This window comes from Coptis chinensis, chromosome 6 (assembly GCF_015680905.1).
Source record: "Coptis chinensis isolate HL-2020 chromosome 6, ASM1568090v1, whole genome shotgun sequence".
Lineage (NCBI taxonomy): Eukaryota > Viridiplantae > Streptophyta > Magnoliopsida > Ranunculales > Ranunculaceae > Coptis > Coptis chinensis.
This window is the reverse complement of record NC_141461.1, coordinates 99672297-99687836: the sequence shown is the minus strand read 5'-3', so window position 1 is coordinate 99687836 and position 15540 is coordinate 99672297. Positions and strand designations below refer to the sequence as shown.

The 15540-nt window shown below is 36.1% G+C and overlaps 1 protein-coding gene, 1 long non-coding RNA gene and 1 pseudogene across 5 annotated transcripts in view; 1 reads left to right on the top strand and 2 right to left on the bottom strand.

Moving 5' to 3' along the window:
- The window catches only part of LOC147496105 (disease resistance protein At4g27190-like), a 99845-nt pseudogene that overhangs the window by 81661 nt on the left and 2644 nt on the right, over positions 1-15540 (bottom strand). The window lies entirely within an intron of this gene.
- LOC147496107 (uncharacterized) lies at positions 1585-6667 on the top strand. Of its 3 annotated transcripts, none has more exons than XM_086564874.1 (15): positions 1585-1883; positions 1960-2167; positions 2263-2337; positions 2442-2539; positions 2680-2881; positions 3005-3076; positions 3344-3457; positions 3552-3623; positions 3730-3801; positions 3928-4002; positions 4284-4381; positions 5191-5326; positions 5656-5769; positions 5889-6002; positions 6093-6667. In XM_086564874.1, the coding sequence occupies exons 1-15, from the start codon at positions 1773-1775 to the stop codon at positions 6527-6529; spliced, it is 1998 nt and encodes a 665-aa protein (XP_086421000.1). In that variant the 5' UTR covers positions 1585-1772; the 3' UTR covers positions 6530-6667. The 3 variants fall into 3 exon arrangements, with proteins under 3 accessions (XP_086421000.1, XP_086421001.1, XP_086420999.1); XM_086564875.1 differs by having other exon boundaries at positions 5653-5769; positions 5889-5912; XM_086564873.1 differs by having other exon boundaries at positions 5653-5769.
- Positions 8913-10180, bottom strand: LOC147496106 (uncharacterized). Its single transcript, XR_015197972.1, has 2 exons — positions 9835-10180; positions 8913-9758 (listed from the first exon to the last, which is right to left on the bottom strand). It is a non-coding gene; the product is annotated as an uncharacterized LOC147496106 (long non-coding RNA).

The window sequence follows — 15540 nt, the reverse complement described above, 5'->3', positions numbered from 1 at the left end:
GACAAAATATATAAGAGAGACCAGTACAAATACACTACTCACTGATAAACTCAATATTTTACCCCATAAAGCTACCTTTTCTAAATGATAGATGGAGGTGAATAATGAGTGAGATAAACCATAATAGAATTTGAAAAAAGGGGTTAAAAGCAAAAAACGTTTGAAGTGATAGAGGCATGGTGTTATGAAAACGAAGAAGAAAGGGTTGAGGAAGAATGAGAGTCGTTTGTGAATGACAAAAAATAGTTGAGGATTTAATATAATATAGTCTCTCTTTGTACATTGGACAAAAGTCTTCATCCTTAGTTCCATGTGATTGGACAGAGATATACCGGTTAAGACTTAAACCAAAGAGGAAGAAGAATAGCTGAAACAAAAAAATATGATAAAAGCGTACTAAATATATCTCAATGGTCAAAGACTCAGTGTCCCTTTGATATGATATGGGTACGATTCTTTTTGCGTACCGGATAAAAAGTGGTATTGTGTGCGCTACTGATTCGCAAATCACGTACACTAAAGACTAAACCATATTTACCTAAATCAGGACATCGTCCAGTTGTCCACCCTCACTTGTTCATACATGAAGAGCGGATCGGATATAGTCTGGTATATAAGTTGTTTCGAACAAATAATACAACTTTTTTCCTTTTGTCCATAAATAAATGCTCGGGATTTGAAATTTTGTCACGATTTAGAAGTTTTATATGTACGAAAACTTTAAGTTTTAAGGAAATGTACAATGAAAAATTATAGTGATAATTACCTAAAACATGAGCATCATGTTGTTTTTTCAACACATATTTGTTTTATAGTATTTTCATTATAAGTTATTATCATTCCAACTAGAAAAACTCTTTTTGACTGATTATTGATTTGGGGATTGTTGTACTTCAAATCTCTAGTGAAATCTCCTATTTTGTTTTTGGTTTTAAGAAAAAAACGTATAGTTTTATTTGATTGATTAATCGCAATGTGAGAAAATGTCATGATCACATGGCAGACACACAATCAGACTTAACCAGATGGGTTTCTTACTTCAAACTATGCGGTCAAAATTTGTAACCACACAAGAGATATATACTAATATATATATTCACACACTTCAATTATGATTTCTAAAGCAAGCATTTGGAGTCTTCAATTAAAAAAAAAAATACTTCAATTTAACTTTACTAATATATTCACACACTTCAATTCTAATATCTAAAGTAAGTATTTGGAGTTTTAAATTAAAAAAAAAACTTACACATATGCATAACATATTAGAATTGAAGTGTGCGGTCAAAGTTTTTTCGTATATAGTAGTGTCCATTTCGTGTATGCTTGTATGTCACTGTCCATTTCGTATATAGTAGTGTTTGTATGTGTGTTATATACATACATGATGGTATGTGGGGCATGTTAGTATACACATGTACGTAGTAGTGCACTAGTGCATATATGTATCGTACATGCATAGTAGTGATAATACTGTTTGCATGTACATTTAGAGAAAGTCATAATTAATATTAATAAAAAATAATTTGGACTAACGTCAGCCCTGAAAATGTTCTTATACCGCCCTGATGTCATTCTGTTTTTGTCCTAAAACCATAGTTATTGGTCAGGTCTCTAAAACCGAAATTATCGGTCAATTTATTTGATTTGTTTGGGCCAAATCTATCGTAATCGATGGAGGGAAAATGTTTCCCGCCAGAAGTAAAATTATTTTTTCAGATAAAATTCAATTAATAATTTCTTAAACTTTCCCTACACGAAAACTGACGACGATGGAAGAATTGAAGAAATGGACAGTGACATACACGAAACACTTAAAACAAAAGAGGAAACTTTATCATGACGGTGTTTTACAACTTCACTGCTCTAACGGCACTCACAAGGTATGTCTAATTGTTTTGTTTCTCGATATTTTTTATTTGAGACTGGAATAAAATTTTGGAATTTGTTGTTTTGCAGTTTTATCTCTACGATGAGAATGGGATGGTGATAGATAGTAGGTTCTTGAAGAAGGGTGAAGCAGTTGAATGTGGTAAAACATTGAATTTTAGTGGTTATCTTGTTGATATTCCAGATATTGAAGACAAGTCTAAGTCTTTGTTATCGGATTTGAAAAACGTTCAAGAAATGGTTAAAAAACCTAGACAAAAGTTTGGCACATTGCATGGTAAAATGGCTGGAATTAGTTTGTTTTTTCGTTTGTTAAGCCTTCACTGGATATGATTCATTTTCAATAATTATAGTATATTGCCTCTGTGATAGGGACTGAACTTAAACCATCGCCTTTGAAACACTTTGAAGTAAAAGTAAAAGAAGAAGAAAAGGAAAAAACAGCAGGTTTGTTATGTGTGTTTACTAATTAGACAAACAAACTTGATGCATTTGTTACAGCTGATTTATATTTATTAGTCATTGTTTTAACATTTTAAAGACTGATGCAGAATGGCATGTTTTATACACCATGCAAAAAACTAAAAAAGCTAAAAAGTATCATGATGGGATTCTGCGCCTTGTAGTTGGTCTTTCCCACACTAAGCAGGTTAGTTCACATATGTTTGCATTTTTCTGCCAAAGGATCTCTAGTTTTTCTGTTCGACAATGATAACAAGGCCTCTCATAATAATGAGGTGATTTCTTCAGCTGAATATTGAAACTAATTCTTAGTATGGTGGTGTGCAGGTCTTCCTTTATGATGATAGTGATAAACTCTTAGAAAGTAGGTTCTTGAAGAAGGATGAAGTAGTAAGATGCGGAGAAACATTAACATTTGAAGGTTATCTAGTTGATATTGGGAATCTTGTAGAGAACTGTCAGCCTATACCAGATTCGAATGTTCAAGGAAGGGCTAAGCGATCTATAGAGAATTTTGGTAGACTCAATGGTAAAAATGCTGGAAATAGTTCATCCTCCATGGGCAAGGACTTTCTTCATTTGGATTACTTCGTCACACCTTATCGTGTTGCTCGGTTCTTCAGTTGATTCGTTTTTTTTTTTTTTTTTTAAGAGAACGGAAGTGGCTTAGGAAACAATTTAGCTCCAGGAAATCGTCCAAGTGTGACACATAATATTCAAGGAGGTTACTCTCTCTCATCTCTGTCATGGATATTGTAGATTCACCGAGGGCCTTCTTGATGCTCTGGTAGAGTTATTAACAGTGCTTTATATGTTTTTCTGTCAGTTTTTATGGTATTAGAGTAAATTCATTTAATGCCTTGGGTGGTTATTAAAGTGTGACAAATGATTGTTTTTAGTTTCGTGTATACATGTCATATGTACTCCATCCGTATGTAAAACATATAGTCACACACTCTAGTTTCATTATTTTGTTGTTTGAAAACTATAGTTCCTTTTGCTGGAGAAATTCAAAGTGACAATACATCATCCAGAGGAGTGGCTTCAGATTCTAGTATTTCTCATATTGACAGGATCAAGTTAAATGGTTTTTCATCTTCAGTGGGTAACCATTTTACTCATTTTGTCTCCTTCATCACTCTTTGTTGTGTAGTTTGGGTGATGCAATTGATTAAGTTTTCCCCTTTTCTTTAACTGAGGGAGAGTAAATGGATTGGGAAACAATGTAGCACCAGGGAATCGTCCAAGTGTGGTGCATAATATTAAAAGTGGTTAGTCTCTCTCTCTCTCTCATTCATTTGTTTCATGATCATGCATTGTTTTGTAGCTTGGTTACTTGATGCAATTGGTTTCTTTTTTCCGATTTCTTAAACTTAGAGAGCGTAAATGGCCTGGTAAACAGTGTAGCACCAGGGAATCAGCCAAGTGTGGCACACAATGTTAAAATTGGTTAGTCTCTCTCTCTCTCTCTCATTCATTATTTGTATCATTTTTCTTATTATTCTATTTTTTTATTTACTTGCTATTATATTTCTCTGTTACTTTGGGTTGTTTACCGATTCATATATTCACCAGAGAGCGAACATAATGGTCTGGGAAACAATGCAGCACCAGAAAATCATCCAAGTCTGACTAATAATGTTAGAACAGGTTAGTCTTATTCTTAGACACGCCAAGAAACCTTCTTGGTAATATGAGTCTGTAGTTTGTCAGTTAAGTGTGGGCGAGTGATTGTCTTTTAATCTTTATGCATACTGTAGGTATGACGTCCTGGTAAGAATTCTAAATTTAGATCATCTTATATATTGGGATTTAACTGAACACAAACAGCTTTGTTCTGTGCTTTTCTAATGAAATGTAGAAATGTTTACTGCATGGTTATAGTTCTTGCCTTCTTGGTCTTTATTTCGATATCTCACAAATGAATGCAGAGTGGCATGCTTTATACACCACACAAAAAACTCAAAAAACGAAAAAGTATCATGATGGTTTCCTACGACTTTCAGTTGGCGTTTCCCAAAGGAAGCAGGTTAGTTCAGATTACTTACGCATTTACTGCATCTGTGTATATTTGCTGTTTCTGTTGGGCATTGACACCAAAGGTCTTTATAAAGTGATGAAACAATTCCTGGAGCACTAGCTATCATAGCTGTCTTTCAATTCCGTTCAATCATTCTGCATTCAGAATTGTTTCAGGTAATACTGCATGTCGGCTGTATCTTGGGTAGGCCCCACTAACCAGTGGACAGGGATGCGTTCCCTAGTTTTGATCTAGGATTTTAATCTTGGATTGAGCTTCAAAGTTTTTGATTTTGTTCAGTTTAAAAATTGAAACCTGATTGAAAACATGGACGGCTCAGGCCAAGGTGTTCTGCTACTTGTACAAATATATGCAGACCACAAGAATAGATTGAAAAAGTTATAATAACTCACTTTCTCTTCTATTCTACCCCCTCCCGTGCCTCTTTTCATCAGCAGTGATTTGCTATCTGAAACTCTCACTATTATAGTTGATGGACTTTCTGTAATAATGATATCGATTATAATCAAGAGTTGAGTTTCATTATAGAGTTCAGTAGTTAACTCTTGGGACATGTGTTAAAGTCGCAAACTCGCAATATGGACCGAGTTCTAGTCTTCCATAACTTATTCACCAGAATCTTATAGAAAACAAATTAAGGCTATACTACCAGATTGTACTGGCGGAGATCATGATAATTGTTGTTTGAGGTTCTGTTGACGTATCTGGTGGAGTGTTGGATCAAATTTTTGTTGAACTGTTAAGATGAAGTACCTACAGCTACATTCCCCCTTCTTTCTGATCACCTATTTTATCAGGTCACTTTGTTAAGTAAAGATGGAACTGTTCTGAGCAGTAAGTACCTGAGTTTTTCAGAAGATGTCAGAACTGGGAGTAAGCTTGAGCTAACAGGTCATCTGGTCGAGATTAGGGAGGCGATACTTTTGGAAGGAGGTATCAACTTCTTTGTGTTATCAAGCTTTTGGACTCATACGTTTTACAATATTTGCTAGCTAGCTAGTTGCAGGTGCTGACTAGCAAAGTCGGTAAAACCTTTGGGTGATGATACCAGAGGTCTGCGGCCAGCATCAAAGAGTTACTGATCTCATTTAAAACAGGCTTGCCAATTAAAAAAAAAAAAATATTTGCTAGTCTATAAATCTGCCTGAGGCATGCAAAATGACTTTATGCATGTTGGAAGTATAGAATTGATATTTGTATTCCCCTTACTTTACTTTTGTTGGCTGGCAATTCATAACTCCTTTGTTTTGATATTGAAGGAGACATCCAAAATGCCAACTCATTAGGCACATCATTGGCCTCATGTCCTACCATCTCTACTGTTGATAGGATGAAGTTGAACTCTAGTGACAGAAGAAACAAGACCAAGTCATATGGTTTGTCCAATGCCTCACAATGCTTTTATCACTTGCAGCTGCTCTCAACTCTTAAGCTATGATTACCTTTTTTACTGGTTTTACTTTTGACATTAAATGCATGTGTCATGGACGCACAGGACCTCCAAATAATACATCTTCAGGTAAAGATTTGGGTTTATATTCTAAAAGCTCTAATGTAGATAAGGACAAGTTCAGCCAAAGTGGTACTAGAACAGATCCAATACGTGATGGTTTGTCTGCTTCCACAAATTTTCAAGCATTATATAGCGAGTTAAGTTTGCGTGTGATATTGGTGTAATAGCAAGTTCCTGTTTTTGCAGCCCACCAAATCTTATTCACTCTTAAAAGGCCAATGAAGGAGGGTATGCCCCCGGCAAAAGAGGCTATTGTGCAGCAGATTGGTTCTTCCCAAGATTCAGATTTAGGTGAGTTTGGTAATCAGGATTTACTTGGCCAAGATGCGTTCGAGCTGAATTTAATGAGGAGAAGCGTAATACACATCCCTGATGGTAATCCAGAAAATTATAACGTAGGCAGTAATGCCCAAGTGGTTACTGAGGTTTCACAATCAGAATGTTTTGAAAAGCTTCCTGCTTCAGGACCCCATAATGGAGGTGTTGATTTACCATTACCAAGTTTGGTTGGATCGGACTCTTGCCCTGAAGATCCTGAAAGAAAGAACTGCAAGGAACTTAAGAGCAAAGGAAAAGAACAAGTGGACAAGAATGAGTTCCCTAGTTTTGATCTAGGATTTTAACCATGCATTGAACATACTTTTATGACCCAGGTCAACTTTTGTGTGATAATACATTACATGAAAAATATGTATATTACTTGTGCAATAACAAGTTAGAAGTGATACGTTGATACGAATATAAAATTTCCTTTTAGAATCTATGTTTTCTGATATCAGCGAAACATAACACAGTTGATGTTAAGATTACTGCAGCTTCTCTTGTAGTTGTTTTGCACAACTTATGCATGACTTGCAAACTCTAATTAGCTACAGGGATAAGTTGAAGGTTTTGTTCTCTGATCCAAAGACAACACTAGTATCAACTATCTTAATCTCAGTCTTAGGCTCTTCCATGAAGTGGGGTGGACGGAAGAAATTCAGTGACAGACTAACAGGTATGTCTTACTTTTTGTGGAAGTTTGACTTTTGCCACTTTCATTTCTTAGGCACAAAATAGCCCTGAAATTCCCTCTGTCACAAGTTACTGAATAAAGTAGGGATGGAATCACATATACATTTACTCTTCCAGTACAATGTAGACATGAGACAGAGACATCTTCCCGAAGTTTCTTTGATTAGATCCATGCAACATTTAACATTTCCTTTGTCGATTCTAGATTTCTGTATGAACTTGGGTATTTTCATGACTTCCTAAATTTCACTGAAAAGTCCTAGTGCAACATCCTAGCTGGGACAATCGGACTCGGGAGACTTTCCTAACTCTTAACTAGATACACCCCAGTTCCACAGTTGAACTGGACTGCAACCACTATACCGCCGTCAAAACCATTACCACCAGGTCACGGCGATTACTTGGCGATTACTTCACTGTAGAAAGTCTTCAACATGACTATATATGTTAAGTCGTCATCGAGTCCCCATCTTTGCTCAAATCCACTACTCTCCGTCGAACATCCCATATCTATGATTGCACAAAAACTCTTTTTCTAAAATGGAGTAAAACTAAGAAACCCTTTGTTTAGTACTTTATTCTGCCATTAAAATGAGGAGAGATCAAGAAAAACTAGGATTTTGTGAGAGAAATAGGGGATTTTGGAGGGGAAATTATATTTTTTTCTGTGCTCAATGTCCCTCCACCTTTTTTTTTCCCTTTCCCTTTTTATTTCTTTTGTTTATTATAAAATTTTGTATCTAGTCTGCATTGTTAAATGTCATTTGTCCATCAGTCTATAATTGGTCTCATCATTTTTTCTTTTACTCATTTTGTACACTCACCATCATATGTGGGATTTGAGATTGCCCACTTACACTAGGGAATTTATGCATCTATACTGTGTTTCTTATTAAGTTCTGCGATGCACTCTCTGTCAGTGAATTAAGTTCGATAAAAGTTGGCCTTCCATGCTAGGTGATCTCTGCATGTCGGGCGCACTTGCATAGTTGCATGCAGTTGATGCAGACTCTGAGCTATTACAGTTAAAAATGTTCTGTAGGAAGTTACAATTGACATGTGGTGACCTGTATACAATTGACTTGTCGATTTTGTATATTCTTGAACAAAATTTTCATCGCATTTCAATCATTTAATCACAGGATTAACATTCAACAGCAAAGACTAGAGCAGTTGCAACTTGAGTCTATGAATACATCAAAATCAAACTTGATAATGGGGTGATATCATATGATATGAAGTGCTTTCATCAGGGAACAATGCTCTCTGCAAAGGTTGAATGACGTGCCAATTTTTTGGGTTAATCTCCAAAGATCTTAGTTGCTGCAGCTGGACATCGTAAACATGGTACCCATTTCCAGCCTTTAAGATCAAGATTCTGCCATTTTCATGAGTTGCAGAGTTGCTACAACACAAATTTCTTAGTGGAAAAATACTTGCAGGCAATACCAGTAGAATTAATGAATGTGATTCCAGTTTACAGAGTATATAAACCTTGACTCCTTTTCGTACGAGGCAGTTGGAGGCTTGGAGCAGCTGACCAGTGACTAAACCATTACAACTACTAATCACAAACTTTATGGTGTTATGATCAATACATAAATCCTTCACAGTAACCTCTTCATTCTTAATTTGTTTAATCTTAGGATCATAGATTCTGGGGCCAATATATTTCGGAAATGCAACAGTGAAAATGAGCGTTAATGAAAGATGAGCTGCTAATTAACTTGTACGGTTGTACTACAGTTTGCATTCATACCTCAAAGGCTCAAACTGATTAAGTTCACGCCCATGAAGTCTTGTAAATATGTTAAAGAAGAAATCTTCCCCATGATATGGCACAACCAACCAAATTGTTATTCTTGCCGTAGGTAGACAAATCTTCCCACTTATCTGGCACAACCAAATCACTTTTCCTCTCGTTGAAGATGTTCAAATCTTCAAGATTATTCTGATTTGGATTTGATACAACAAGCGAAAGTGGAAGGAAACTTGAATGGAAGAACATCAATTAATCTAGCCAGTTCCAAAATTTACAATCTAATCTCTACAAAAGCTAAAATCTATTATCTCCAAAAGTAAACAATCAAACTCAACTACCACTGCAAAAAGAGGGTGCTAATTGTAAGGCCCTAAGCGTTTACATAAATCAATATAAGAGGATTGCTAATTCTAATTGAAATTCGAAAAGGAAACAACCAGGGAATTCTATATAGCTTTCGTTTGGTTACATTCCTAATTGGTTTAGGAAATTGGCCAGGGAATGAAGGGCGTACGTGCAGAAAATCTTTGAAGTGTGGTATTGGTTACCGGTTAGGAAATCCTACTTACTGACTGTCAATGAGGCAATGAAGAGCACACTGCCACCTTGGCCCTCGTTCAAGCATTAGGGCAATAGTGAAATCCCCAACTACACCCTCAACCTCGACAAGGAGATCTGAATCTGCTTCCGCCATAGTTGGGAACTCCGTCTTATACTCTTATCCAATGATTTTCCATTACTCAAAACTTGCACCTTAAACTTTTCATGGATTGCATGCCCCACACCAGGTTCGTTTACCAACAAGTCTTACACTTTTCTGCTTCTTGTTCCATGGATCCAAGCTGTTGCAGTCCTACGCTATCAACTTTGATGTCCTCCTCCAATCCTCCAGAGTCTTTGTGAGACAAGGCTCTTCATTTCTACAACCGCGCGCATTCCCAGCACCAATGCAGAAATAGTGTTTTTTTGTCCTACCATATACCACCACCTTTAATTGTCTGAGATGATAATAACCGTGCAGCCATTTGATGCATATTTGTCCTTCCATCGCCTTTTGAATATGCGTCAGTAAATGTCTGTAGCAAGACAGCAATGAGAATATATAACAAACAGATATAAGGTAAGTGTACAATTCCAGAGAGAGCAGATGACCTTATCCATGATTGTTTCGACAACATCCTCAGTGAGGGCCAGATCAGACTCGATCAAAAGAGTCAACACCATCTCCTTTAACTGAAACATGCAACAAAAGTTACATACAAACTGGTTTAAAAATCAGATTCTTACACATTGAAATGTTGTATGCCTTGTATAATTTGGTCTGAACGTCTGATGTCTTCTTATATTCAGTCATGTGGTACGCCCTTTGGGACTCATTATGAATGACCCTTTGTTGCACATACAAAATTGAAAAGTATTGGTCGAAGACTTCTCATCATTTCATTATAAGTTGAGACATTTGTTCAATCGTGGACTTTTCTAAGCATATAAATTTGGTCTTGAAACAAAATGAAATGAAAAATTGATTGATTTTACCAATCAGTCATTTCTGGTTCTAATAAAATAATGTATGGTTCCCCAAAGTCAGTGGGATCAAAACTGTGTTAAAACATAGTCGATAACATGATATGATATTTACTAGATTTTAAGATCACATATTCCCATCTCTAAATCCACATCTCTAAGTTCAATATTCTGCATGATAACATGTGTCTTGTGTACTATAACATGCTTCTTGATAAGTCAAGCACATACATACAGAATGAAAATGGAGAGAACCTGAATGATATATATACTAAATCACCTCCTCACGTTCAATTAAGCCAGTCTGCCTTAGATCATATAGTTTAAAATGCAACTACACAAAGAATTTACCAAAGTGTGATCAGCAAATTAAAGGATACAGTGGAAAGGTGGGCAGTTTTTGAGTAACTGATTACCAGTAGAATCTAGTAATGCGTTATTATGAGATCATCAATATAAGTGTAAGTAATGAGAATCAATTCTTACATGCAACTTTCTCCTCCAGTGGACATTGGGATGAAAGATGCCCAATGACCTAATAAATTCCCCGGATTCAATAACACCATTGCGCTTCACATCAAACAAATCCAAAACCTGTAATTTAAAACTTAAAACAACGACAGATATACAAAAAGGGGATCGAAAGTTAAAGACCTGATTCACGGTGTACATGGAAAATATAGGTCAGACACTTGTTCATTGAACCGCTCGGGTATAATAAATTTTCATAATTACAAAATGTGAGAAAGGAGTTATTTACCCTATGGATGTTCGAAACACTATGGAGTTATTTACCCTATGGATGTGAGAAAGGAGTTATTTACGTCTACTACCCATTCAACATAATCCTTACAACATTATTTCTGCTAAGGAAATTTATTCCTTGCAACATAGATTCCACTCTTTCCAGTTTTAGCAAACGTCCGAAACACTAATAGAATAATTAGATATGTATGGTTTTCACCATTTATAAAATTTGAGATATGCTTGAGTTATGTCTCATACTTGTTAAGTTTACTAAGAAAAGGACAACCGCACGATTGGACGCAAGGCTTCGCCGTTAGTAATGTTTGACTTGTTTTTAGGGGATTTTCAATTGGTTAAAATACGCTATATTTTTGGAACTTTATCAGAGCTTTTAGTGAGAGTTCTTAATCATTGTAAACAATGCCAGGATTAAGGTCTAGCAACCGATGCGCAAAATATTTACAATCACCAGATCATCATACACAATTTAATCCAAGACAAGTCAACCAGACAGACAGAAAGAATTGAGGCATAGCTCCAAGACTCATATTTTGCAGTTAACAAGAAGATTATAGTTCATAACCCTTGATCTGCAAATGTATAAAGCTTATGCATCAAAGAAACATTTGCTGTTACTTGAAATCATAGAACCAGTACAAGGACGTAAGAGGGAGGAATGGGACAAGTGATGAGCAATCAATGATCTAACTTGTCTGGGAAACACAAGGTGTTAAATTTCTTAACACACACATTGGGCACATCATGGGAATGCCTTTGACTGGGACCAACAATTTTCATTAAAATTGCCTCCTTTGCCATCAGGGTGCTACTTTGACAACAGAGTTCATGATTGAAATTTTGAAATGAGATAAAAATACAAATAACTAAAAACATACTCACAAGGGGTTTCTGAATCCAAGAACCATAGGCTCCAATATAACCAGGCTTATCGTTTAACTTTCTTTGAGTAATAGCAGCCCATAAAACAAGCACAAGTCAAAAACCAAACTGTATGACAAGCAGGCGGCTACTATCCTACTGGCAGTTTTGAAATTTTGGAACCTGTCAAACACATTAAAGTAGAATCAGTTCTTGAGTCAAGAGCAACAATACTTGAAGATTCTTGAATTTGGCTTCAGTTTGAAATGTTTGAAGCAGGGAAAATATGTCAGAGTGACCTATATTCAATCATGCCAATATAAATAAAGAACCTAAGCCTATGCTTGAGAAGAAATTATATAACAGTTCAGAAGAACTCCAATACCAAGTATGTAAAGGACAACTATCATGGTATATGTGAGATTTTTTCTTCAGGAAAATGAAATAAATCAAATTAAACACGCTTCAACAGATCCCATTAACTGGAGGGGACTATATTGGTAGGACCAATCGGTGCCTAACACCAACTTTCAACCTTGGCCCTATTTGTGAGTCAATGGTAATGTAATCACTGGATGCTATTCAGGATTAGGGAACTACTACAATGAGATTTTTCGGACTATGTTCACATGTAATACGAGGAATTATCATTGTATAGTGTAAAAGTGCAAACATATGATTGCATATCAAACCAATAGTCTGACTAGTTTGTTATCATACTGCCAACTCACCAAATTCCTGACATATGAACAAACCAGGAATCTCCATATACATTCAAATCCATGAATAATTATAACCTTTATGCAAGAGAAGCCACGCACTTACGAACTAAGCTAACTTTAACTCTTAAAGCTCATAGAAAATATGCGGAGTATTGTTATCAGGGGATATTGGAAATGAAATTACACATCAAACATTGATACAAATCATTCGGTGACTTCAGAGAATTGGGATAAGACTATGGAGTTTGGAGTTGTTATTACACAAGGAAATTTCAGTCAGTTCTAGAAAATAAATGAATACTTACGAAACTTTGAATTTCCAATGGTTATATCAAAATTGGAAAAAAAAAAATGAAAAGGATAAAAGGATAAAGGCCAACTGAAACGAAAACAAGACTAGAATTTCTGATTCTCCACTAAAAATCAATATAAATTCGAATTTGAACAACAACATCAGCATGGCCTATTATCTATCAAATTATTTCAAATTTGTTAAAAAGACAAAGTTTCAGATCCAAAGCTTGAAACTACGGATGAACATGATACATACCTTGATCGAAAACCCGATTATCTAAGCAGAAATAAAAACTGGTTTCGATATCTAACATTTGATTCATTCGTAGCACTTGGAGACCTTTCTTTTCCACAAGCACTTTGTAACTTGAAATCGAATAAGAGTTCTTTTCAATCCGATCAGAAAACGAGACGAAATCAATCATTCCTTTCTCGAAAGACGTGTTAAGGACGTGGGTAATCCCACTCAAGTGAATCCCACCACTCAAATACATCTTCTTGTTCATACATTAAGTTGTTCTCTGCATCCAGTTTGACTGTTCAACAAATCACATCGGCGGAACACACATAAACACCATTGATTGACAGGACAAATAATTGAGAGTATAGAAGTGTTTGAAGAGTTTTACCATCACCAAAAGAAGTTCCAATACCATCACGATTCCCACAATCGAAAACTCTCAGTTTCAACAGAAAAAACAAAACAATCAAATTCAAAATCTCAATCAATTGAAACCAAAACAACACTAGAATTTCTGAATCTCCACAAAAAATCAATACAAATTCAAATTTATCTGTGGATAAATTGAACAACAAATTATTTGAAAATCTTTAAAAACGACAACAAATGAAAGAAAATCCTAAAAAGAAATAAAGTTTATGATGAAAAGCTTGAAACTACGGATGAACATGGCACATACCTTGATCGAAAGGGTTTTCAGTGTAGAAGCAGATTGATTTGAGAGAAGGTGGGGCTGAGTGATGTTCTCGGTTGAACAGAGGGAGCCTTTTCAATTCAGGACAATTGTCTACTTTAACTGTTTGAAGAGAGTCACAAACCATCACGCCCTTCCAAATGCCCTTCAGTTTCGGTAGATTCCTGAATTCCAATTTCTTCAACCTTGGGAGTGCGACAGTTTCACATGCTTCTTCTTCTTCTACAATTAGTTCCTCCAATTCCTCACAATCCCACACTCTGATCACTTCCAGGTATTGAAAGTGTTGTAATAACCTAGTTGAAAACAGGTGGTCCAGTTTGACTTCGTCAATTATAACATACTGCCAAGAGTTGCTGTACATGAATAGCTGACTCCAATTGCTCTTCAGTTTTGGTAATGCAAATAAGTCCAGCTTATGTAACCTCGGGAGTACTGGAATGGCACCACTCTCATCTCCATCCGCTACCACTAGCTCCTCCAATTGTGAGCACCAAGCCACGCTGATCTCTTCAAGGTTAAGAAGCTGTTGAAGCAACCTAGACGAGAATAAAACTTTGATATTATAACAAAGACAGAGCTCTAACCTCTTCAAACAAGGAAAAGCTCCGTGTGCGATACCCATGTTCTCGACCCGTTGTAGGAAGGGCAACTCTGATAACCTTGAGATTTCATTGAAATTTTCAACTTGAAGATATTGAATGCTTTTCGGAAGTCGGAGGGCATTGCAAGGAATACCCTTTGAGTTGGACAAACATAGACTTCTCTCGTGCTGACTTTCGGGATTGAAGTCGTTTTCCATGCCAATAGAATACTTTTTTAACTTTTCAAAGTTTGTAAATTCACCATAAGAGGAAATAAAGTCCGACAGCTCGTGAAATACGATTGTAAGATTCTCCAAGTGTGTCAAGCTTGAGAGTTCCTGCACGAAATCTCTTACTCTTTCTCGCGCATACACATATTCCGCTTTTATTTTATCCAATAGTAACTCTTGAAGTAAAGAAAACTTGGATATCAATCCTCCTGAAGGGATCATTTCTTTCAATTTAGAATTGCCGCTGAGATCAAGGCATCTGAGGTTGACCAACATTTCCATCCCATGAGGCAGTTCTTCTATGTCCGAATATGTGAGCTTCAACACTCTCAGTGACTGAAGCTTGGATAGAGAAGGCACTCTAACTAATTTCCCACAATGAATTAAGAGTAAACCACGAAGATTCACCAAATCAGAAAGTGAATCTGGTAATGACTCAATACTAGTCCGAGATAAATCGAGAACCGTCAGACTCTTCATGTGCATAAAAAAACCAGGCTCTACGTGTTTCAGTCTAGATGGATAACTCTGAGCAAAGATCAATGTCAAGAGTTTTGGGCATTTCGGAATAATTGAAATATTTTCTATTCCACTTTCCATAAATGAAACCCTCTCAAGATCTTCCGACCAATCATCTTCATGCGGTATTTCTGTTGATGAAAGCCCAGTTCTGACAATGAATTTAGGTTTTGATTTCGTGATGTAAAGAGCCATATCCCTAATCAAATCATGCATTTTAACAAGGTCCCTATTAAAACGACCTTCTGAAGGAACTTCTTCTAGCATGCAACAACGCTTTAGTATATTCAGAATAACACGGCCACGAAGCATTTCATCTTCTTTGCTGGATCCCTCCACTAACCCTTCCATAACCCAATACTCAATCAACTTACTAGTGTCGATTATATAATCTTCAGGATACAATGCACAATATAAGAAACAC

Coding starts and splice junctions, on each gene's coding strand:
- LOC147496107 (XM_086564873.1), top strand. CDS start 1,773: ATGGAAGAATTGAAGAAATGGACAGTGACATACACGAAACACTTAAAA. Junction 2,882..3,004: donor GAATTTTGGTAGACTCAATG/GTAAAAATGCTG, acceptor TTTTTTTTTAAG/AGAACGGAAGTGGCTTAGGA. Junction 4,382..5,190: donor GCGTTTCCCAAAGGAAGCAG/GTTAGTTCAGAT, acceptor CTATTTTATCAG/GTCACTTTGTTAAGTAAAGA.